The sequence below is a fragment of the Uloborus diversus genome, chromosome 6 (genome assembly GCF_026930045.1).
Source record: "Uloborus diversus isolate 005 chromosome 6, Udiv.v.3.1, whole genome shotgun sequence".
NCBI classification, from domain to species: domain Eukaryota; kingdom Metazoa; phylum Arthropoda; class Arachnida; order Araneae; family Uloboridae; genus Uloborus; species Uloborus diversus.
The window spans coordinates 118,680,394-118,706,787 of NC_072736.1; the positions used below are offsets into that span (position 1 = coordinate 118,680,394).

The 26,394-nt window shown below is 34.2% G+C and overlaps 1 protein-coding gene across 2 annotated transcripts in view; it reads right to left on the reverse strand.

Annotated features, from left to right (window-relative positions):
- Positions 1-26,394, reverse strand: part of LOC129223949 (glutamine synthetase-like) — a 111,818-nt gene that overhangs the window by 15,227 nt on the left and 70,197 nt on the right. For both annotated transcript variants that reach the window (XM_054858334.1, XM_054858333.1), the window contains exon 2: positions 11,156-11,342. In XM_054858334.1, the coding sequence (XP_054714309.1) occupies positions 11,156-11,324 (169 nt within the window). In that variant the 5' untranslated portion in view covers positions 11,325-11,342. The remainder of the gene's footprint in view (positions 1-11,155; positions 11,343-26,394) is intronic.

Here is a 26,394-nt window from a genome sequence, read left to right on the forward strand (position 1 = left end):
TTTGGGGGATTTTATCTGAACTGATTTTATTGTTTGACACTCCCCACCACGTTGCAGCAGTTCTCTCGAAATTTCCAACGGCTGTTGCTGAACAAGAATTTCGCATTCTTTTCAACGAGCCCTTAGCAGAGACACATCGGACGAAACATATTTGGAACTGTTTCAAAAAATTAATACGTGGGTAGGTTTTTCAAATAAAATGCGAAAAAAACAAGCAAAGAAACATAACAAAAACTGAAGCATCGGGAAAATTGTAGGAAATTCTGCTTTGAATTAAATACCTTCAGAAATAAATACCTTTGTGCTGAAAAGTAAAATAAGCACAGAAAGTCAAAATGCATTTTTAACCCTGTTAACCGTCCAGAACTCAGATCAAAGTAAGTAATGGAAAAACTCGAGCGTGAGGATTTTACTTTGTTTTATCCATTAATTTTATTCCATTTAGTACATAACCTGGTTTAATATTTGATGAAACAAAATAAAAACAAATCACAAAAGGAAGATAGCAATGAAATAAATCATTATCATCTTTATTTTTTATTATTTAGAATGTTTGACATTTTGTACTAACCAAAATAGTCGGATCAAAAATGCATTATTTTTCAAATTCCACTTTAGTTTTTTCCCTCCATTTTCAGGGACGCTGAGTTCTATTAAAAAAAAAAAAAAAGCGTGGAAATACGCCTGGCTTAATTTTTGAAACGTCATTTTGATTTTCAATGCGCATAATAAGCTTATAAAGACGTTAAAAAACTGTCGTCAGAAATATATAAAACGCATAAAAATTTTTTTCAATCTAGGAAATCGTGGGAGTGGCCGTATTTTGGATTTAGATCATTTTATAGTTAGAATGATGTCGGAAACGTAAAAAGAAAATTCTTTTTGTAGCGCAGTGTTATTATATATAAATAAAAGTAATGCTTATTCTTGCCGCCAAATTTGCATAAAGTTACTCCACATAACTGTGCGCGGTAGAGCATAAACGATGTAATCGATGGTGATAAAATTTGAATTTTTGCAGGGCCAAAAGCAGAAATACATAAAATACACAGCCAGCTCAGTTATTCCATCCGAGGACTGCAGTTTTGTGCTCTTTAGCACTCATCAGCCCGGCCGGAGGCAGTAAACCTCTTAAAGGAGCCAAGACAAACAAACTGGTAGCTAATGTAGAATTAGCACACCAGACGAGTGACCGCAGCATTGGTGCGCTTCAACTCGCACGAAACTACAGTCCTCGGATGGAATAACTGAGCTGGCGATGTATTTTTGGATTTCTGCCTTAGCTCTAGTTTAGGACGGTAACTTACTGAAAAAATACCAAGCTTGTGCCTTCAATCTGAGTTGAACCGCATCATTGCTGCGGTCACTCGTCTGGTGCGCTAATTCTACATTAGCTACCAGTTTGTTTGGCTCTCTTGACTCCTTTAAGAGGTTTTCCGTCTACTGCTCAGTTGCTTCCTATTCCGGGCTAATGAGTGCTAAAAAGCACGAAACAGCAGTCCTCGGATGGAATAACTGACCTGGCGATGTATTTTTTGTATACACTATTAGTTTAGACTGCAAAAATCAACCAGTATACAAACCTTATGTTAAATTTTGGCCAGAATTTAAAAAAAAAAACAGTTAAAACGCAACGAAAAAACATCAATATATTTTCTTTAAATTGGCACTTGCAACTATTATTCTGGTTAGGGGAAAAAAAAGACAATTTTAAGAACAAATTGAAAATTTTGTACTGTTTGATTTTAATAGGGTAGAGAAATTAAGGGACTTGAGAATTCAGAATTTTAATTGTATACATATTAAATACATAACATCTTGCAAATGTACTACATTACTATAAATTTTATTTTTTACCAAAACTTATTCAAGATGAAAACTACGCAAATGGTTCTTAGGAGCTGTCCATAAATCTGTACTTCAGAGCCAGACAAACATAAGTCCAAAAATGGCAATTTTCAAGTTATTGATGCTTTATACGTAGATTCGAATTCCGCATTGAGTAATCACAACGTAATGCAACCAAAAAAAAAAAATCCTTTACCAGCATAAAAGAGCGCGAGCCCCATCTTTTGTATGCACAATATGAAAGTTTTTCCGCTCTCCTGCAAAGTAGCAATACGTCACTTAAGTCAAGTCTGCCTCTGAGGTACAGGAATGATGTCTCCCTTTTTTCACAAAGTGGCACACATAACCTTACTCCTTCCCTTGTTCATAATTGAAACCCTTTTTCTAAAAACGTATTTAAAAATGTGTGATGTCGCATTTTGTTACACCCTCCTTCCCTTTCTCACAAACTCCCAATTTAACAAGCACCCTCCTCTCAAAGCGTGACGTCATTTGTGCAGGCCCCGTACCCGCAGTCGGTGGGGCGCACGTTCTTAAGGAACCAACGACTCAAGAAACTGGAAAAAAAAAAAATGAAAAAAAAAAAAAAACTACCTTTTATTAATCGTTGCCAACAGTATACAATTTTTGGGCCATTCCACGAAAAACTGTAGTTTTGTCCCGCACGTGACGCATATATTTCGTAAAAAATAATTTAAAAGGATGATGAACAAAATTTTGTTGCTTAAGAAATCACAAACGCATGTGTGACTTCTTAAGCAAAAACTTTCTTCAAAAATTCTCTTTATGAAATATAGGAACTGTCACCTGCGGGACAAAATGACCATTTTCAATGGAATGTGCAAAAACTTTTTTTTCAGTGGTTTAAATAATTATTTCTAAGCTAATGAAATAAGTTTCCTTTACGTTGGAACCATAGCTTTCAAAATCTACAATTTGTTTCGTCATTGCTGTATTAATAGAGCAAAAATATGAGCTTATTCATAAGCAAATTACCAGAGGTTGACTTTTGATGTCCCGCACGTGACTCATGTAAATCAATTTTATTTTTAGTAAAAAAATTGTTTAATAAAATATAATTGTGTCAGGAGTATCTTTATATCAAATGTAAAGAAAAAATTGCTTACCCCTGTTTCATTAAAATATTAAGAGATATGACGAAATGTTAATGAAATTTAAGCGTATTTGTCCCGCACGTGACGGTGGAATGGCTCTTTTGGCCTTTGGGGAGGGGCCCAACAGATTTTGTTGCGAGGGTACAAAATTTATAGATCCGGAACTGCATTTGTGGACGATCCCTTATTCTTAGTAAAGGTCATACAAACCAGAATTTATTAAAAATGCGAGAATGTTTCGCAGTTTCGGATTTTACAGCTCTGCCTAGACTTTCAAGCCTGCAAAAGCATGCATGAAATGATAAGTTGCAGATTGATAAAGCAAAATTAAAGGCTTTTATTTAGAGGAAATTTTAAACATTTCTTTATTACTTAAAGATTCAAAATATAAGAACTTTGTAGTACTAATACCCAATTCCTCAAAGAAGATATATAACGCACCCTAACGTAAGTATTAAGCATTTCGAAAGCAATATATAAAATAGAGAAGCACCCTTAATTCCGATTTATGCGAGTCTTTTGCAATGGATGACTTCTCTCGAACCTTGTTTAGTGCTGCGTAACATCATAAATCAATGTATGAGACACTGGCGTGAGCCATCTATTATAAGAATAAATCAGATGACGGGGAGCATTGTAGAGGATTTAAGAATCTATTCTGAATTGAGAAATGCTTTTCATGATCATTGGTGTACGAATTACTAAATCGTTGTATCACGTTTCTAAGCAATTTAAAAAAATTCAAATTTCAGAAAATTCGCATAATTCAAGACATTTCGCTCGGTTGAAAACCAAGTATTCGAACAGTATGATATGGAATTAAACCACTTAAAATTAATAGACATAAAAGCAATCACAGTGTAAAAAGGAAATTTGAGAAAAAGTTTTTTTTTTTTTTTAATACTCTTGATGGTAATTTTGGGGTGTTTTTCATTTCGATCAACGGGAAATTTTCGAAGCTGTACAAGTTTCCAAGAACGCAAATTTTGTAAAGGTGTCGGTAAAAAAGAAAGGAACATTTTGTGAAGGGATCAGTTTTTGGAAAAAAAGTTTTTGAAGGGCTGTTTTGGATTTTTAACTGCTTCAAAAAAGGATATGCTTCATCGATAGGGGTATAATATCCAATCCTTCCTTCAAGAACAGTACAAGAAAAGACGCTAAGATGCCAAAGCGATTCCCCACAAAAATTTCGAACCCCCCGCCCCTCCCTATAGGCAACCTGATGTACCCTGTATCAATAAATTTTAATTTCGGTAGAAGATCCGTCAAAAATTATCCGTCCATGACGTGTTTAGAAGGCCGTGGCTTACAGTGGCGGATCCAGCCGATTGTTTTGGGAGGGGCTATCTGAAATTTTTGAACAAACTTTTCCGACCGAATTTAGCTCCATGCCAATCCTAGGCAAATTTGAAATCTGCCGTCCCCCCCCCCCCGTAAAAGAAGCAAAATATCCTTGACTTTAAAAAAATCTAAAAAAGTGTTCCCCAGATTCAAACTGTCAAACTTATGAAGAAATGATGGCGTTTCACATCCTGAGGCGCCCCGATGAAATCATCACAGTGTTCTCCCAAAAAAATTTTTTATTCTGCAAATACAATGATTGAAAAACATTTGACTTCATAAGATGTGTGAAAGTAATCATTATTAAATTACAAGAAAAAATTGTCTCTGTGGAAAATGAAAGAGTGCTAATATTTTACTTTCAAGTATAACAATTTAATTCAAAAAATGTGTTTTATAATAGCAAATTTGCCTCCCCTGGAAAGTTTGCCGCCCTAGGTAGCTGTCTACTCTGGGGAATTTGGGATCTGATAACTACCAGAAATTTTATTAAAATGAAGTTTTAAAAACTCAATTTTCGGGGTAGAGACATTAAGTGAGGAGGTGTATTTAGGAATCTCATTCAAAAAAGTTTCAAGGTTTAAATGTCCAAGTAATTTTTGAAAATTCGGAAACTAAAAACGCATTTTGTCCATTTTTAATGATGTACGGAGAAAGGCCGGGTTTCGGGCGCTGGCCCCAAAATACTCTTTGAAAATAAAGCTTAGAAACCAAAATATTCTGTCATTATACACTGAGAAGTTAGAAGAGGAGGGGTGCTCTTCTAGCTCTTCAGCTGTCCAGCCTAAAAATGCACCTTTAGGTAATTTTTGCATACATTAAATTAAGTGTGAAGGTGCTTAGAATCCTTCCTTCCTGGAAATATTTTGCCTTCGAGGCTGTAAACATTCGATTTTTAACTACATTTATACATATTTTAGAAAGGGGTGTAAGATTCGTGAGCTCCTCCAAAAAACCTCCTTTCTCATCATGATATAAACTAGGGAGGGAGGGGGTCCTATCAAAACTCGTTTGTAATTGAAGTCCCAAAAAAAATTCATTTAAGTTACCTTAAAGCAAGTTAAGTGATAAGGACTGGATAAGCTAGTTTCCGTAGACGTTTTTCCAAATAAAAGACTTAAAATGCAATTTTTTGCTACATATCAAATCATTTGTGAAAGGACGTGGGAAAAGGGGGGTCTCCTCCTAGTTTCGAAATTAAAGCCATAAAAAATAAAATTTATGCTCTCTTTGGTCTTAAGAACAATAGGTATACTCTGAGAAACGCAGCATTTAGAGATCGTCCAAGTGTCTATAGTTGGAATCAAGAAATGATGTAAAAGATGGAGAAAAATTTTGGAAATAAAAGTTGTGCTTTGAGGACAGGGATATAATTTATCTCGAAATTAAGACCTATACTTCTTTTTCAATAAAATACATGTGTTAAATTTTGTTATCTTCTCATAATATTCTTTTCTTTTTTTTCCCCTTAAAAAAATTCCTATAACCACAAGGCTTTGGGAGGGGCCATGGCCCCCATGGCCCCCCTTTAGATCCGCCCCTGCGTGGCTATAGTGCGGATCTGATAAGTTGAAGCTTGACATTTGGCAATGCTTACTTCTTTCTGGAATAATTGGGAAGGGTGATTGGCATTGAGTTGTTATTTTTGTAGTAGTTTTGCGAAGGTATTCCAACACAATTTGACGCAATAACACGTCCCTTTCTCCAGGCACGTAGCTAGAACTTTGTTAAGGGGGGGGGGGGGTCCAAGGTTTCACGAATTTCAAAAGAGGAGGCATGCTAAAGCAAAATTAGTAGCTCATATTTACGTTAAAAAATAAATCCAATTAAAACTAATTATTAAAATATGATAATTAACTAAAATTAATTAAATAATTGAAATTGATAGAGCACTTATTAAAAAATTATTTAACAAAAATTTTACATTAAGTGGCAAAAAAATTAACATTAAACTAAAAGTTTTCTCATGCTAAGTTTTCATACATGGATAGAAAAATTCCATCACATACGCTTTCTCTGTTCTGATGCTTTGAAAATGAGTGATATAATTCCTATTAATAAAAAGTTCACAATAAAAGAAAATCGGAAAACGAAAACTGTTCTATGGATTACTTGGAAAACGCAGGTAATAGTTTAATAAAATATTAAAGCTTTGTAATATATTTCAACAAAATATGTACAAGTCATTTTATTTGAAAAAAATAAAGAAATCTATATCTATCGAGTCGAATGTATAATTATGAATGCAATATAACGTAATTCCGCCACCCTGTCCGATTTGAACAAGATTTCTGGCAAAATTCAACCACCCTCTCGGCGAAAATATTAGCAAGGTTTCATTTAAAAAGCTTGAACTAGTTCTTTATTTCAAATAATCAGTAATCCAAGTTTCAGCACAAAGGTATTTATTTGTTATTTAGTTCTTTATTTATCTACTTTATAACATTCTTTTGATTATACGAAATTGAATGAAGTTTCTAATTTTATCCGTTTTCTAATTATCATTTCTAACCATTATTTAAAAACTTGAATAAACTATTAACTCTTTGATGGATGGAGACTTCCTTTGTTGCAATCATTTAAAAAAAAATGCGTATTGCCGTTTTGTTTAAATCGTTATTATTTTTTTGCAAAACGAATTGGTAAAATAAGCTATCTTAGGATCCGTTATGGTATTATTTTTCTTTCTAATGGGACTTCGTTAGAGGCTTTAGCCTTTTCGGACCTAGTGCGAACCACCGATATGGCATCTAGTCTTTCAAATGCTACCATTAAGGCGCGGATGTGACTGCACAGGAAATTTCGATGCCGAGTCTCCACCAGATGGAGACACTTGAGCTCTCTTCGGTGCGAAACTGCACTAGGGGGTTTAATTTTGTCAAGCCAAACGAATACCTGAGAGATCTTTTACCTGTCGAGTAGTGGAATGTAGGCTGAATGAAATTAAGCATCTATGTATTTTTATTTTAACAACATTTCGGAAAAAATGCAAATGATTGCTTTTTAATAAATGTTTTTTTTATAAGGTCATGAATGATTTAAACATTATTGGCGATTTTCCTCTGATGTTTTCAATTTGATATTTCATTTAAAATATCAAGAGGAGGCATCGCACCCACCTATCTCACCACCAAACACGAGTTCAGTTTATTCTCCCAATACAAAAAAAAACTTCTGTACAAATCAGTCTTTTTCAAATTAAAAATATAATTGTAAACAACTACAGGGAAAATGGCAATATACTCTATTACGAATTATCGTGTCAATATTTGATTATAACTTGGTTACTTTACTGTCTTTATTAGCAGTAAGCAAGTGTTCGACTCGAAAATTCCATGATTTGGAGTCAAACGTCAAATTTCGATCATTAAGGTAATCTTCGTCCCGTTTGCGATAATACAGTAGCATTAAATTAGATACATTTTCAACAATATGTAATATGCATAAAGCTAGCCAATTTTTGAAATCAAAACTTATAGGTTTCTTATAGCCTCAGTTTGTAAATTTTTTGCTCAACAGTCATCTGATGTTCAAAAGCCTAAAGACAATCTTTTGTAAAAAAAATCTTAGAATGATTGTGGTTAAAAATCCAGTAATGATTTAAATCTACCTTCCAAAATTCATCTAACAATAATAACACTTCTGATTCTTTCATTTTCAAATTGGTATAACTTCCATTCTAGGAGCGATTTTGTAATCATGTATTCTCGAAAGCATATCATATTTTATATCGTAGGTATTGACTTTTTTTTTTCTTTCTTTTATGTGATTTTAGTAAAAGATATTCTATTGCAAGAAATAGCAAATAATTTTAACTTGAAGAAATTAAGAGTTTAAAAAAAAAATCTAATATAGACGTGAAAAACACAAGAAAATGTACCTCGCATTGACCTTTTTTTAATTATATGCGTAGTAAATAGCAGAAACTTTCACCTAGTAATTTTATAGTTAAATGCACATGTCCGTTTTTTGTTACGTTTAATGCTACCTTCGCAATTTACTAATGATGGATGCATAGACGCTTATTAAATAATTCCCCAGTAAAAAGGCGGTAAATACTAATCAGAAAATTTATTCCAATGAAACAAATACAAATATGCTTTTCTTGAAAAACGGAAGAACATCGAAGAAAGATTTTTTTTCTTCAGTTAAAAATGACTAGCTGCTCTTCTCTTGGGACCATAGACTCACATTTCAGTAAGATTTAAAAGTACGAATTTCTAATAATTACTTTTAAATTACATGTGTTAATATGGCCGAACTTGCAATTTCATAAACTGATTACAGTAAAATATTCAAGTAATTTTCAATTTCATTCTTCGCTTCATAAAATTTTGATACAGCGAAAAGTAATTTCGTTGCATCAACTTCCAATTTATTTATTCACTTATGTTCAAAAAAAAAAACGAACATTTCAGGATTACAGTTTAAAAGTTGTAAGCTTCCGGGGAGATAAGTAATCTATTATTGTTAAAAATAAACTAAAAGTTTAAATAAGATTATTAATCAAAATATAAAATGAATCTGAAATAAATCATACCAAAAATATAAAGTTCAAAAATAAATTAATAATTAATATTTATTTTTTCTCATCCTCAATCACACGAAATGTGTAGAATTTTTTTTCGTTGCTATCGGAACTTAGTTTTTAAATGGAAAAACATATTAACACATAAATTACTCGTATTGTTAAGAAAACTTTAAAAGGAAACACTACAACTTACCTAGTTTATGTACACTTAATTTTCTTCCGATTACAATTTTGTTCAAGATATGTTTCCTATAAGCGCGTGGTAGAAAAAAACTGTGTTAAAACAGAAAATAATAGGAATTTCAATTACTAATTCAACAAGGATGCACCTCACTCTGGCTGTCCTTCGTGCAGCATGTGTCTAGGAAATCAAGTCCAAACGGGAAAAGAGTCAAAACGAAAAGAAGAAAGAAAGAAAACCACCCCAATGAGACTGGGGAATGTTTGTTTTCAATTACTTTGCCGATGGCAATTTGGTGGGCTGAGGGAGAGGGGCCGAATTTCAAGGTCACAACCCAGTTGGGTTGAATTGGAAATTCGTCGTTTTCGGACGGATTCTTCGCGACACAGGAAGAGACCGGCGGCAACTCGGAACCCGCAGTTATTTCACGAGGTTCTCGTGTTCTGAATTGACTCGGACGCGGGAAAATTGTCGATAAATGGGAATATTTAAGGGGAAAATACCGGGTTTCATAAAATTTCTCTTTGGAAATTTTTGTTGTCGTGAGGTGCAACAACCGAGAAAAAGCAGACAGTGGTCTTTCGGGAAGGGGGGGGTCCGGACCCCATGGACCCCCCCCCCCCCTTGGCTACGTCCTTGCTTTCTCTCTGATCTCCCCCCCCCCAAAAAAAAAGTAAACACTGTCAAGCTCAATCTTCAACTTTACTAACTGTATGAATTCGAAATCTTGGTTTCCACAAAGGTTCCCCTAACTTGCTCAAACGTAACCTGAAATTGCGTTTTAAGAACTTTACATTGCAGTAACTTCTGGGTAGGAGGAACCTACTCCTCCCACCTCGATTATCTAACGTTGGCAGAGTTTGCTTTAAAACGCGCTCTTAGGAGAGGGTTTCCGAGTGTACCATACTTTTCCCGCATGTAACCAAAGATACCGTTAAAAAATGAGTTTTTTTAGAGCTTTTAATGTCGAAAAGTCTGGGCGGAGAATCTTTGCTTTTTCTAATGTCCCCAAACATAAAGTATAAGTCCATTTTTAGGCCTTCAAATTCTAGGGAGAGAACCAACCTCCTTCCGAACAGCTCAACTTGTACCTAAAATAACGTTGTTACAATCCCACAATTGAAATTTTTCTTGAAAGAGCCCCAAAATCCGAGCTCTTCTATTATGAAAGATTGTCGAAAATGCGTTTTTAGAATTTCAGTACCAAAATATTACTGAGGACTCTTCCCTCTCACTTAACATCTCCAAAGGTATCCTAAAATTGCGTTTTTTTTTTTAATTTCATTTTCGGAGATTCTGCAGCTCTTGCGAAGTCATCCTTTCCAAAGATAGCAAAAGAATTTGAGACTGCTTTTCCTTCCCCTTCACTTTATCGTTACCAGACAACCTCTAATTGCGTTTTTAAAACTTCTGTTTCGAAAATGTTTTCGGAGAGAAGACTGGAATCTTCCTCATTCCCATAAACATCAGCAAAGATAACCTTTAGTTGCGTTTCTAAAACGTGAATTTCAGAAAGTTTCCGAAAGGAACGCCCAATAGCCTGAAGTGACAAACGATAACCTAAAATTGAGTTCAACTTTGAAAAAAATCGGGACAGAACCCTTACCTCTCCTTTTCCCTAAGTTTATACAAAACTGTCTAAAATTGCGATTTTTGATTTCTACTTCGAAAATGCTTCTAGAAAAGAAAGACGTTTTCGACAATATTTGGACGATCGATTTTGAAGACCATGTAGGTGCCACTTTGGGTGCCTACTTTGCTATTAGTTTAAATGATGGGACTTAAAATAAATAACTTTTCCCATTGATCTTGGTCGAGAAATTCGAAAATACGTCCCTATTTTTGTTTCCTTTTGTATAGGCAGAAGAATACAATTGAGGAAGTGAGAAACAAAGGGATGTAAGTGAACTGTTCAAAGTTTCGAGCAAATTGCGTTTGAAGTTCAGATTCTAGCTAGGCTTCCGCAAAGTTTTTGTTCATGCTATACTGCAGAACCTACTAGTGCTACTAGAAAGTACTATTTCTTGCCCAAAGCAGAGGAGAGGTTCTACCATTTGTACTGATTATTTCCAAATTTTGTCACTTATATTCCTTTGCTTCTCACTGCCTCAAGAATGCAAAAAGAAAATTTTTTTTTACCTGATGGGCTCTTGGGTACGAAATCTAATGTTTTGGTCTTAGATCGAACATTTTCGCCAGTTCCATCAATCCACACGTAGGTGCACTGTACCATTCCATCTGGCTGCGGTAAGTTGAGATATTTACTCAAAGTTTGTTTGTTCAGGTTGCAAGGGTTCGTAGCGGCCATGTCTTCGGCTGTGCGTGTCTAGAAGATACCAAAAAGAAGGAAAGTGTGATTAAAAAAGGTCACTGTTTACACTACACATATTAATGCCATTCTTTTTATACATATACACGACGTTAACTTAAATAGAAAGCTAAAAGCAGGCAAGATTCGGGTTAGATAAGGACAGTTGTTAAATTCTATCCTAAGCCATACAGCTAAGCATTAGGAAATTATGGAGTAAAGTTGTTTCGTCTAAATCCAGATAAATGTGACATTTGTTTTCACAGAAAGATCTTTAAAGATTTAGTTTCTTAGGCTTGTTTTAACCCTGTGACCTCTGAAACACTCAAATTGATATTTCTTTTCTCTGTTGCGTAAATGGTAAACATTCTTGATTGCAAATAAATGTATGTTCCTTGCATTGTAACTGTAAGGAAATCTCCACGACACTGAAAACACTCTAAGAGCTCAATTTCTATTTAAATCTTTTTTGAAAATGGAGATCCGATTACAGCTTCCTTGACTTGAAGAGCTGAAGTGCAATGTTTTAGTTGTTCAACATTAAAACTGTTTAACATCAGGGTAAAGTCGATAAAGTCGATTTTGTTTTAAAAAAATAATAATTCCCGGTTAACTATCTAAGTTTCAGTGTCAATTTATTTCTCGTGGTCAGTTAACAAAATGTTAGAAGTTGAAAGAATGTTTGGGATAACAAAGAATCGAAAATAGACATGAAATGGAAAATAATAGAATTACTATAATTCTTTTAATCTGTATTCGCAGAAAGTAAAATTTTCAACCATTATTAATAGAATCAAAGAAAGAAAAAAAAAGAAAAAGAACCGACATCTAAACAGAATTGAGGATCCATAAGCTCACGTCTTCCCTTTGAAAAATAGTGATACTTGTAACCTCAAAACACGTGTATGCAATTTCTTACGCTTTATTAACGTTGTCTTTGTCAATTTACAACCATGTAATCTATTGCCCATTAATCTATTGACATTTTCTGAAATTTAATTCTTGTACTTAATTCTATCTTACATCCAACATTAATTAAGATGATAATGACTTACAGATTAGAACTTTTTTCTATTATATATTTTTTTATTTAACTTATTTATTTCAACTTATTTTTGCCATTTCGAATGCATGATTTAAATTATTCAAAATTCCACATCTGATAGAAAATTCTTAGTCCATTCAAAGTTCTTCATCTGAGTCACTTGATTGATAATGTTGTCCGTTTTGTAATGGGCAATGTTACGAAATATTGGAGAAACAATCGGACATCAATATCAATGTTTTAGTTATTTATAATCTTCTTATTGCCGATAGATTAAAACGAACTACAGTGGGAATTACATCTATTTCGGCTTTTATGAGTGGTTAAAAATAAATATCAGTAAATCAATTTTAAATCTTCAAAAAAAAAGTTATGAAACAAAAAATCCTGTTAAATGAATTAAATGTTATTGGGGCAGTAAATTAAACACGTTGTTAAAATAAAATCCTGTATTATTTGTAGTCTCACTGCTAATGAAACCGAATTTTAGTATTGCATTAAAAGTTTCTTTTCTGCTCTTTCAAATAAGCAATTCCATATTATTGTTTTCATTTTAAATTATAAGTTAAGTTACATGTTCAAAATAAAGTGATTTTGATTAATAATCAAGGAGATATACATCAATTTTAATTCTTGACATTTTATCAAAGATACCAACTATAGCACATGTACCTGATCTTCCCTGTAGCATATCGCCGCTTCAGAGCAACAGCAAGACATCTTATTGTTATTTCTGGGATTAGATGCCATACTGTTACTCTGAGACGACGATATACACAAAACCCGCTTATTAAATTCCTTGCATACATTAAAGCAGAGGGTGCATTGGCAGTGTGCATCAAAAAAGAGCGCACACGTGCCTCTATGTTATAAAAACTGTTCTTTATTATTTTAACCAGTTAGTTGTTATGGCGATGTTTCAGTCTCTTTAGTTGAATTGATTTGTATGATTTGATTTTACACGTTTTAAATAAATGTATTGTTTTTATTTGAATGAATTATTGAGATTCAGTCCACATAACCTACACAAGAGCAAGGTACACCGCTTTTTTCGAGTCCATCTGTAACGCTAATGTGTTTACACAAAAAATACTAAACATGTTTGATTGAGAAAAATTCAAGCAAGTATTTTTTCTTATAATGTTTGACCATGTATTTGTACGCACTAGTGCAGACAGACTTTTCCCCTTGTCATAAGTCCTTACACGCATCACAAAAGATATATGTACTAAGATTAGTAATATGACTTTAAAAATAGTTCCAGGAGAAGGAGCTGATATTAAGTACAGTAAAATCCCACTAATGCGGACACTAACGGGACAAACTTTATTGTCCGCAATAGAGGGGTGTCCGCAGGACAAGGGTTTAATAATGTTATTTGCCTTGGAATCGGGGAATTAAAAATTGTCCGCCTTTGAAGGGTGTCCGTTAGGAGGGATTTTACTGTATTTCGTATTTTTTTCCACAGGATTGGCAGAAGTTGAAAAACATTCCTGTCACCAAATTGTAACAAACCACCTATTTCAAGTTCCAAGAAACTTTGCCCATTTACGACTGTAAAACTTCGTTTGAAATTGAAAATTTAAATGTTTTGTTTTCTAAAAATAACTTATTTAGTATTAAGTTAGCTTTTTTTATTTGATGCACTAGAGCAGCCAGAATCTCACCTCTTGGCTTGGGATCTCAACATCCCTTATACGTTTCTTAAGTAGCATATTAGGACTGGCAATAAAGTTAATACAAGAGCTCTGAGAGAAGGATTACCCACTTCCCAATCTGATGCACCACTTATTCGATGCAATTATTAAAGAGATTAATTCTCCAAATTAACATTTATTTTATAGTTCGTTTCATTTTCAATTGATTTTTTCCACTGTCCAGGACTTCCGGAAGCCACTCCCCCCCCCCCCTGCCCTCAAGAAAAGGATGATAAATCGTAAATAATCAACTTTGGAAGCGACAATCTAATGACATTAACTTGAATCTAAGTTTTTTGAAGTATTGCACTTCTATAATGGAAAAGTAAAAATTATAGCAAAAGCCAAGCACATACAGGGACGTTCTAACTATCGAACTTAAATTTTTGGGAGGAATGAAATTCTCAATTTGCCAAATGAAACTCCAAATTTTACGGAATGATAATTTTGCCGAGTGGAACTACAGCTTTCACCGAATGATAGTATTTTTGCCGAATCACCATAAAATTTTCCGAATAAGAGAATTTTTGAGAAGTCACTGCGACTTCCCGTGACCTCCCATCGGGGTGCCCCTGAGCATATACTGGTGTAATATCCAAGCAAACACTTAAAAGGTCTCCATAGTTCTTACGTGCAACATCTTTAATGTAAAAAATGATATGCAACTTACGTATCAAGATTTCATTACCCCCTTGGAATATGAAATATATTTGATAACATTAAGGGCTTGCATGACTGGCACCAACAGAACCAAGTTGCATAGCTTTCGAGCTCGAAAAGAAAACAGCGGAGTTTGTTTACAGTAGCGGCAGAGGTTAGCTTGTTTCTATGCCAAGGTTTCATTGTTAAGAGTAAAAAGAAGGCATCAACAGAACAAAAGTTTAATTTGGAGAAAAGGAAGAGCGGTTTTTTTTAAGGTACTTGGCATGAAGTTGGAAAATTTTCGGTTTGTTGAGTAAACTAGACCATGAGTAAGCGTTACTGCTTTGAGACTGATTTAGAGTTCAGATTTTTCTCAGAATTAATTTTAATAATTAGTCTGAGTTAGTGATGCAAAATTTCCGGAAAACTTGAGACGGAAGAAAAAAAAAATCCTTTTTTACTTTCTGGAAAAATTGAGACAAATTGAAAAGTCAAACTTTTTGCGAATTTAAATATACATCATAGCTGTATTTAATAAGAAAACAAAAAATGATGAAGTTATATGCAAGATATGTTTTTTTCTTCTGTTAAAAATTTTACACAAAACTTTTATCGTTTAAAAAATAAAAAGCTAGAACCTTTTTTGTTCAGAACTCCAAAAATTATCTAAATTAGTCAAATCATCTGTTTGGTTATTTCTTTTTACTTCTTGGCTCAAAAGGCACAAAGGTTAATTTTGAGTAAATGTGATTTTTGTAAATTTTTAAATCAAAATTTGACATAAAATTGCTTTTTTCTTTTTTTTGAAATTGTGAGTTTTTAAAACGAATTTATTATTCTTTTTAAAATTTGTCACATGTATTTGTATACGCGTGTACAACACACACATCAAATGAAAACTTATCCAGCCATAGTAAATACTAATTCTGCTCTGTGTATAAATTTAGCGTCAATGAGAAAAGTAGCAAATCATTATTTGGTGTACAGGGAAAGTTATCTTAGAGCTTGCATAAACAAAGTTAATGATTTCATGTGGGATACTGAACATTTAAAAAAATTTTGAAAAAAAAAAAAAATAGAACCGACTTCAAAATTGCTCTAAAAAGTGAAAAATAATTTTATTCTTTAAACAATATCGATAATACTTTTAAACATAATTTTTGAAGTTGGCGCAAAAACGATCGATAAACCCATTCACAGCCATAACTCAACTACAAGTATAAATTTAACCACGTCCAGTTTCTTCACTACCACATGCATTACGCATTGATGACAGCATATTTGAGTAACGATATAAATGTTTCGTTCCTAAGTTTGGATGATTTTTTGATAAAAATATGAACGAAGCATGGTTACAATGGATTTTACTTTTTGTTTTTGCGCCAACTTCAAAAATTATGTTTAAAAGTATTATCGATGGTGTTTAAAGAATAAAATTATTTTTCACTTTTTAGAGCAATTTTGAAGTCGGTTCTATTTTTTTTTTTTTTCAAAATTTTTTTATTTCATTCTTTTTAGTGTAAATGTAGATATTTCAGTAAAAGTAAGAAGTTACCTAGTAAGAAGTGCGACTCTATATCACTGTATTGCTTTAGAAAAGCCTTTATTCAAAATTATCATTACAATTACTATTAATGTTACAGTTATATGGCACTAAACTTTTATAACAATGAGTTTCATATTGTCGCGTAGATGAAGATAGCGAAGACAATGTGAAAGCCAAATGAAGCGAATACTCGTTAGTCTCAACTCGAGATCTTAATTCAGAACCACGAATGAACGTTACATCTCCTTATATACAACTTGAAAAAGTGCTGGAACTTTCCAGACTTGAAAAGATACAGAAATTAATAGAACATTCGAGAAAATACGGAAAACAGTAGAAACGAAATTTTAGTAAAATTCACTTTGTCCTAGTCGGGATTTGAACCCAGGTTGCTCGTGTGGGAGACGAGAATTCTACCACTGAGCCACCGTTATCCACGGATGACAAGTGAGAACTTTGCTACAATATCATTTTAATCATTTAATAGGGAAATTTACTGTTTTTTGCCCATAACTTTTTTTCTAAAGAACAAATATGGTCAAACAAAGTAATGGGACCTAAGTTGAGCCATCCTCTATCCATTAAAAAAAGAATCATCAAAATCGGTTCACTAGGTGAGACGCTATGAGTGGACAAACAAAAAAAAAAACATACATACGGTATGAACTGATAACCGCCTCCTTTTTGAAGTCGGTTAAAAAAAGTTAAACAAAAAAGCATTCAAGTGTAATTATTATTAATTTCTGAATAGATAATTTTGTGCTAGAAATTTCAATTTTTCTCGAGTGGAAATAAGATTTTTTGAAAATAACGGAAAGCATGGTTTACCCCTGCCCCAAATTTCCGGGGGGTTTTTTCCGATCATTAACACCTCTAGTCAGAGTTAAATTATTTTTGAGTTGACTTTGGTAAGGCAGCGACAAGATCAGGAGAATCGTTTTTTCAGATGGATGCTTTAATCACGCTCTTGTCAAGATCCCGTTTAAATTGACCAACAATCCGGTTTATTGCAGCTACTTTCAAATAAGAAAAATCCATATAGTATAGTTAGGAAAGCAAGAGAATCACTGTGGATAGGATTTTGGACTTTCTCTTTACCAGGAACAAAGCGGGATAGTTCAGAGGTGGTACTGTCTCACTGCAGATTGAAATGCAAACTGGCGTTGTCAAAAATCCCCTACTCACGATTATTAAATCTGTTCATTGACTTTCCTTTGTAAAATCGTCAGAAATGATGCCTGACCTTGAAGTAGTTAATTTCTTCTTGAGAATAACAAGCAAGAGTAGGAATTAATTATATTTACACACTACAGAGTTACTATCGGAGTTCATTATTGTCGAGAAAATCTTACAGCAATAACTTTATATTACTTGAATCTTGTATTCTACCGACTTTATTTTCGATTGGTGTGCTTTACATTAAGTATACTTTTTTTTTTCTTTTTCACCACGTGAAGAACGGAAAAATTATTCATTCCAAAGTGCGTAGGATCCTTTCGAATGTTCTAAGTGTTTTGGAAAAAGAAGAGTCGTCCGATTTCATAGCACATAAATAATTTGTGCATTGAATTCACAATAGAACAAATTCAAGCGACAAAAACAGTTTTTTAAAGAAAACAAAAGGTATTTTCAGTAAGTTACCGCCCTATAGCCAGGCCTTCTGTCCGAAGGCCGAACCTCAAATTAAACTTACATTTGCGGGCTGGAACACCTTTAAAATTAAACAAATACCCCTAGGGTATTCGTTTGGCTTAGAATTCCCTAGGCAAAATTAAAATTCCTAGTTCTTGATGCTGTCCTCGGCTGGAATTGACTGAGCTGGCGATGTATTTCAAAAGGTATTTTATTTGGCATTAAAATAGAGTTTTTGAGAAGTAGAGCAAAAGTAGGGAGTTCCTGTGGGATCCCCGGATTTGGCGAGATTAAGATTGATGCGGGAGTAAACTCCATCAGTCTGTTCACTGATCTATGTTACTTTCCTTTTCATTTCATCTGCAATCAGATACACTTGCAATCAGATACATCTGTAATTAAGATATATCTGTAATCAGCTCTGCATCAAAAAAACTGTACTCGGTGCGCTTGATGTCACTGTACTCTTATGTTTCTGATTATGTAAATACCTTCCTATTTATCTCCAATTTCATAACTGTCTTTCACTACTTATGTATGCAGATTTTTTTTTTTTTTTTTTTCAATATTTCTGTCAGCCTAATCAATAATGGTGTTATCAATCATTTTTTCAAATGTTTTACTATCATCTAAGTATTACTGAATTTAAATCATGCAGTTACAAAGATTTAGATTTAGCTAAAGTTTTGGTGTGCAACCTTCTTCTGTCTGAAGGCCGGACCTTAAATTAAAATTATTTTTGCGGGCCGGAATACCTTTAAAATTTCAAATTGTTCCGTTATTTCCCCCCCCCCCCCAAAAAAAGCCCCTAAAAAGTTCAAAAACGCAGTCTGGGCTACGACCACCCCTTATGGGCACCTCTAAATCACACCATTTCCAGGAATGAACACCGTTGACATAGGGGTGCTCACCTTCCCCAAAAGCAAAGACGCACACTCCTAAGTACCACAAAGACACCCCCCCCCCAAAAGGTAAAAATACCCCTAAAACCTCCCTTCTCCTAAAAATGTCAATGGCGCAACTTGTGCCATGACCCCCCCCCCCCCCCAGGTGGGCACCCGAAACTAACACCACATTGTATTGCAAGAACTAATATCAAATTAAAACATTTTTAAAACTGACTCAGAGGGCGGCAGCAACTCTTTTTAAATGAAACTCACTCATGAGTCATTCCACGTCAACTGACCTAATTTTTCAAATCGTCCCCACTCGACCATCTCCGATTTGGATGAAATTTTATAGAGGAGTAGAGATGCCTTTGAAACTAATCTATACAAATTTTCAGCTTCCTAGATCCAAATCCTGAGGATCTAGAATCTCCGAAAAATGTGATCCAAGATGGCGAATCAATTTTTTGTGCCAAAGTGCCAAGTTTACACCAATTTTACAGGAAATTTTATTACACTGGAAGCTCGAAATTTTAGGCGCTTAAAGTATAGTTGACCGTTAGTAAATTCAAGTATTTTTGTGAATTTGAGCTCTTTAGATTTTGTGTAGCATGCGCGTGAACTTGTGAAAAAGCGCGATGGGAAAAACATTTCCTGGATTTTGAGTTGTCATAAAATCTAAACAAAAATAATTCAAAAGCTCGTACTGCGTGATTCCATTATAAAAAATGCTTGTTTTAAATGGGTTACAGTTACAGAGCTTAAATATATATTTTCTGGAAGATATTGTGATTCAAATTGGCTCTTAAAACCATTCAAGTGAAAAATAGTCTATTTTCAAAGCGCTATAGCTCAAGTTTGTCACCTCGCATCTTCTTTTCGTTTATACCATTAGAAAGAACACACTTTTTCCTTTCGAAATAAGTTTTTTCTTCGATGGTGTTCTTTCGAATAAGGATAAAAAAACGAGCTTGAAATTATGTCAATCGTAACGAATAGCCATGTTCAATCTCAGATCACGGGACATTTAATAACACTGGAAGCCTGAAATTTTAGGAGCTTAAAGTACTTTTGGTTTTCAACACGTTCTAGTATTTTTGTGAGTTTGAGTTCATTAACTTTTGTGTAGCACGTATGCAAAGTCTTGACAAAACGCAGCAGAGAATTTTTTTCTGGGATTTTAAAATGTCATAAATTCTGAACAAAAATGATTCAAATGCTCGAACTTTGTAATTCTATTGTCGATATGCATGTTTTTAATGGGTTATAGTTGCAGAGCGTAAATATTAATTTTCTAAGAGATATTGGCATCCAAAATGGCTATCAAAATAGTTCACATGAAAAATAGCGTGTTTTTAATGCCCTGCCTGTAGCTCAAGTTTGTTACCTTGCATCTTCCTATCGTTGGTATCATGAAAAAGGAAATATTTTTTCCTATAAAAATAAGTTTTCTTTTCGATGGTGTTCTTTCAGATAAGCGGAAAAAAATGAGCCTGATATACTATTTGTCGTTAGCGAGAAATTCTCGTTCTTAAATAAATAAAGAATGGTGAATGACGTGACAACTGACTTATAGGAATTTTGCAACTGTTATAAGTCAGAAATAGTTTTTTACTAATCATTTAAAAAGTTCTTTTGTAAATGAAATATGTTAGAATCAGAAAAGTATTTTGTTCAGGATGCGGACTGATACACCAGAAAGAACAAGGTAATTTTCTTTTTTTCATCATATTTCATTTGCAAAATATCTTTTTAAATGATTAATAAAAAACTATTTCTGACTTATAACAGTTGCAAAATCCCTATAAGTCGGTTGTCACGGCATTCACCATTATTTATTTAAGATCGAGATTTTCTCGCTAACGACAAATAGTATATCAGGCTCATTTTTTCCCGTTTATCTGAAAGAACACCATCTAAAAGAAAACTTATTTTTATAGGAAAAAATATGTTCTTTCTCATTGTACCAACGAAAGGAAGATGCAAGGTGACAAACTTGAGCTACAGGGCATTAAAAACAGGCTATTCTTCATGTGAACTATTTTGACAGCCACTTTGTGGATGCCAATATCTCTTAGAAAATCAATATGCAACTATAACCCATTAAAAACATGCATATCGACAATAGAATTACAAAGTTGGAGCATTTGAATAATTTTCGTTCAGAATTTATGACATTGTAAAATCCAGGAAAAAGTTTCTCTGCTGCGTTTTGTCAAGACTTTGCATACGTACTACACAAAAGTTAATGAACTCAATCTCACAAAAATACTAGAACGTGTTGACAACCAAAAGTACTTTAAGCTCCTAAAATTTCAGGCTTCCAGTGCTATAAAATGTCCCGTAATCAGATATTGAACATGGCAATTCGTTACGACTGACATAATTTCAAGCTCGTTTTTTATCCTTATTCGAAAGAACACCATCAAAGAAAAAACTTATTTTGAAAGGAAAAAGTGTGTTCTTTCTAATGGTATAAACGAAAAGAAGATGCGAGGTGACAAACTTGAGCTATAGCGCTTTGAAAATAGGCTATTTTTCACTTGAATGGTTTTGATAGCCACTTTGAATCACAATATCTTCCAGAAAATACATATTTAAGCTCTGTAACTGTAACCCATTAAAAACAAGCATTTTTACAATGGAATCACGCAGTACGAGCTTTTGAATTATTTTTGTTCAGATTTTAAGATAACCTAAAATCTAGGAAAACAATCTCCCATCGCGCTTTTTCACAAGTTCACGCGCATTCTACAAAATCTAACGAGCTCAAATTCACAAAAATACTTGAATATACTAACGGTCAGCCATACTTTAAGGGCCTAAAATTTCAGGCTTCCAGTGTAAGTTTTAAAAAGTTGCGTTTTATTTTTGACGTTCTTGCAATAAATTTCAAAGATACTTTTTGAAATATCGCAAGATATGTACTATTGTTACTAATATAATTGTTCTTCTTACAATACTGGCAAAAATGCAAATAGTGCGTTCTTTATTAAAAATTAAAGAAAGAAAAATGCTCTTTTTTTGTACACAATACTATTTTCGGAATAAATAATATCTTTCACTAAACGATACGAATATTTCATGCCTAATGGATCAAGCTCAGCCCAAGATGTGATTCTTGGAAAAGAGCTTTCCGAATATACTTGAAAATGGAAGCACAACTTTTGCTCTCTAACAGCGAAATATTAAGTTATAGAAATGCAGATCTTGCAGAGATATGCTACTCGTTCATAGCAGTTTAAAAAAAAAAGGCAGAGCTCAAAATCGCTAATTTTTGAGATCTCGTCGCCTCAGAGCAACAGTAATCTGACAGTAGTCTGATCCTAGAAATAACACTAAAATCTTACTGTTGCTCTGAGGCGACAATATGACGTTTTACGTTTCTAAAAGGAGTGAACGATACAAAAATTTTAATAATGCTTTTTATTTCTGGCTTAAGTGGAAAAACACGGAACAGAAAAAATCTGCCGATGACATCACAAATGATGAAATGCCATTCAGTGTTGCCATTCACAGGGCATAATATTTTATTCACATCTTTACTCACTTGAACTGGCAACGATATGGTTGATAGCAAGCGTAGAGCGCAATATTTGATTCGCTTCTTGATTATCATAACGTGGAAATGCGGTAGACATATGAACCAAAAGTATCATCTGTGACGTCATAAAGACCACGCCTTGTTTGAACAATCGGACATTTAAAAAAATTAAATAACTGTTGGGAAAATAAAATTATTTTCTGGGTCTTTTTTTCTTTTTTGCTTATTCTATCAATTTCAGTGACTAAAGTACTGGTACTTTTGACTGAAGGAAACAACCCCATTGTTCTCTGAAAGGGGGGAGAAAACATTTTTTCTTTGCCTTCTCCTGAAAACCTCCCTTCATAGAAGCATTAAACGTGCAGCTTTAAATTAGCGAATTTCTAAAAATACTGAGTCAAGAAACTTATCACATCCAGCTGCACAAGACAAGATTAAATACGAATCCTATTACGCTAGGAAATAAAAATGTCGTCTTCACTGTTCTCTTGACCAATGAAAGTCGGCGCCAGAGTGTTGCTGGATCAACAGACAACCACAACACAAGCGGAAACGAACGAATTTAGGTGGCTTCCTTAGTCCCGGAAATGCCAGGCAGTTCTTGGTCCGTGAAAGAAAACCTTTCCGTTTTCTTTCCAAATTAGAATGCTTAAATGGAACTGATTTCTTTTTAATTTACAAGCAGCGTCGCTGATAATTGAATTGGAATAAAAATGGCACTTAAATTCCAAACCGAAAATTGCAAGGACGCCGGCAGGGGCTCCCCGAACAAAAATTTTTGGAAGGGAAGAAATTTTAGTTTGCCGAATGAAACTCCAAATTTTGCCAATGATAAAATACGAGTGTGCCACAAAAGTAAGTGAAAAGGGACATTCGCGTATTCTTCCCCTAAATTTGCTGAATCTCCGGAAAAAATTTGCAGAATAAGGAAAATTTTGGGAGGTCTCAGTGATCTCTCTTCGGGGCACCCTAGGGCGTCTGGGGTGTTGTGATGCACCAGTACCCTCTAAAATGTATGAGGAGTGCATGGAACCCTACCACAAGTATGCAGAGGAAATTGAAGAAAAACAAAAGTATTTAGATTTCCCCCCAATTTTTTAAACAGTATGAAAGACTTTTCTTTTCAACGAAAAGCAGAGAATGTTAGTTTTGAGTCAAGAATTCAAGGATGAAAACGATGAACCGTATGGCCACGTTTAGCATGAAAAATTAGCAAGCGGCCAGTTGAGACGATTCTATCTGAATGTGTCCAGAAGGGGGGGAAAAGAAAAAGAACGAGGAGATGTTGAAGCGCATGTTTCGTTCATTTCGATACGCCTATGCTTCGAACTCGGAAAATTGGAATCTGAGAAGTAATAGATGACTCAGTATCCGCCTATGAACCGTATCTTCGACTCAAATACGAAAAGGCAAATCTAGGTCATTAATACTCGACAAGAAGACTTATTACGAATAGAACAAACTAAATTATTGTGCTTCTGTAACGTAAGATCATTACAACTGTCCGTCCTCGAACGCCGCGACTAGCACCGTTGAACGGTTCTATTTTAAAAAGGGGTGAAAGCTTGATTAAGAAAATGCACCATGGCAGCATTTCTGCTTTACCGATAAGGAAGGGGAAGAAATTAAAAAAAAAAAGTCTGTACTCAAACCAACACCTCTAATAAATGAATGTAACGGAAAACAAAAAAATAAGTAAATAACCTCACATTTGTTATTTCTCTTACCAATACCTCCCCTATTTTGATAAAATCATAAGTAACCTGACGCATGCCCAAATTCGAGGAAGGTCGCAGTTTAAAATATCAAACAAAATTAAATTCATTTAAAATTTAACGAAAAAAATATTTTTACTTAGTGGTTTCTTTTGTTTGCACTTTCTCATTGTAGAAAAAAGTACTTAACCCTCGCAGTCGGCAAGCCTGAGTAGGCTTATGGAATATAATTTTGAGTGGGCGTGGTCCTGCGTCGAGAAAATTTAATAACAGCTGTTTTTTGTCTATTATTCAGTAAAGTACTCATTTAGAGAATACTTCGTCTGGCTCTAATGAAAATTTCTTCGCTTTGGACGTGCTTACTTATGTGTGGGTTGACAAAAGCGAAATTCTTACAATGGCGCATTCCAATATGAGTTATAAACAGCGCAAACCCGCTTGCCTACCCTTATATTAACAAATGGAATCTTTTAAGCCCCCCCCCCCTCCTCCACCATCGGAAGACAACTTACCAGAGCCAGATTATGCAGCACTTAATGCAGGAAGGATTTCAAAAATAACCTCTTTCGGGATGACCCCCTCTCTCCTCCCAAATCGGACGCAAGATGTTACCTCTCACCAAAGTGTCAATGATTTAATATATTGATTCAAATCTATTCAATTTTAATCATTATAAAACCTTTGATTTAAATAATTTTTTGACTTAAATCCTAGACTATCTTGAAAGATATAAAGCTAATTATTTCTGTCCTTTCTTAGTCAGTACAATCTTCCTTAATTATTTTTGATTCTACCATTAAGATTTATCCTCACTTCTCCACACTCTGCAGCGCTTGAAAAAGAGTTTTTAATCTTCGATTTTATACACAGCAAATAAAGAAATCAACACGGGTTGGAAAATTTTGCTAAACTGTTATTTGTTTTCAAATTCATTTATAAATAACATTGATATGGTAAGTACAGCCTTTCCACACAGCTTTTTCTCAAATTAATGTTTTAAAGTTTGTGAAATAACACATACACTGCCGCGCTAAGCACATAAGTTAACTTTTTATCATAATTGAGTTATTATCACGAGGTTGTTCTTAATATCATATTTTGCCTAGTTCCAATGTTTTATGGTCATTTGTTAATGGGAAATATTTGTTTAAAATTCTGAAAAAACATGGAATAGGAATCAAATATATGGAAGCGCAAAACTTTAAAACGCAGTTTATCATTTTGAGATCACCTGCAGAAGTACGGCTTTTGTGCTTAGCACGGCAGTATAGCACAAAAGTGAAAATTCTCAAAAATTTAAAAAGCGTACGAATGAATTTAAATCCAAATAAATCGCTCCTTTTGCCACAAAACTCTTAAAAATGTTAGTTGACATAACTAGTACGTGGTGACATATAAACGATATAATCAATACTGAAACGTGAAAAAATTTCATTATTTCGAAACGGTGAACACTTTATTAAGTTTGTCACTTTAACATCCAAAATGTTAAAGTGATAGACTGATAGAGATCAGGACGTCACAGGCCAAACGCTTGTTTGTTTACCCCTGTCATCAAACCTTACTATTTTAGCAGTCTTCACCTACAAACATCTAGATCCAACAACTGTCGACTACATTGGCTCAAGAGAAAGGAGAATCAGACACAGTGACACAACCAGATTTTTTCTTTTGGAGAAGGGTTCATTACCCACATACATTTGCATGAACATTCTGGGATTGGCAACATGGCTCGAGAAAACCTAGGGTGACCTCTTTCTGCCAGGTTGAACGCCAACTCAGAACTCAAACGTCTACCGACCATCAAAATTACTTAAAATTCAGCACACTACTTGATATCTACGACCTTCGTCTAGAAACCTCGTCTTCCCAGTCTAAGACAAAACTAAAAAACCATGGAAAACCACCATAGGAATCTTATCCATCGCCGGAAGTACGTCATGGCTTCCAGCTCCTGTCATCGGATGAAAAATTCCTAGCAGGCAGCTAATCTATAAATTAGCATTTTCAGCTGTCTCGACAGTGCGTTGGCGTGTCTGAATCTACCGCTCCTTTTCCAAGGACGGTTTCATATTCAGCTACTCCAGAATTCAAGAGCGTGAAATATCTTTTTTGGGGAAAAAAGTTGAAATAAAAGAGAAAGAATCTCAAAAACATAAATAAAAGTAAAGCAGTGAAGTACCTAGCATGGGTGACACCCGGGGTGGTAATTTGTGGTGTAACCCCCCCCCCCTTCCCAAGCAAAAAAAAAATGTTAACATTCTATGTAAACATGAAGTTCATACAATTTTCAGTCTAAGTACTGACAATATCAACCTAATCCTAACCCTAGTATTCACTCCATAATGTGTGGGTTGGAAGA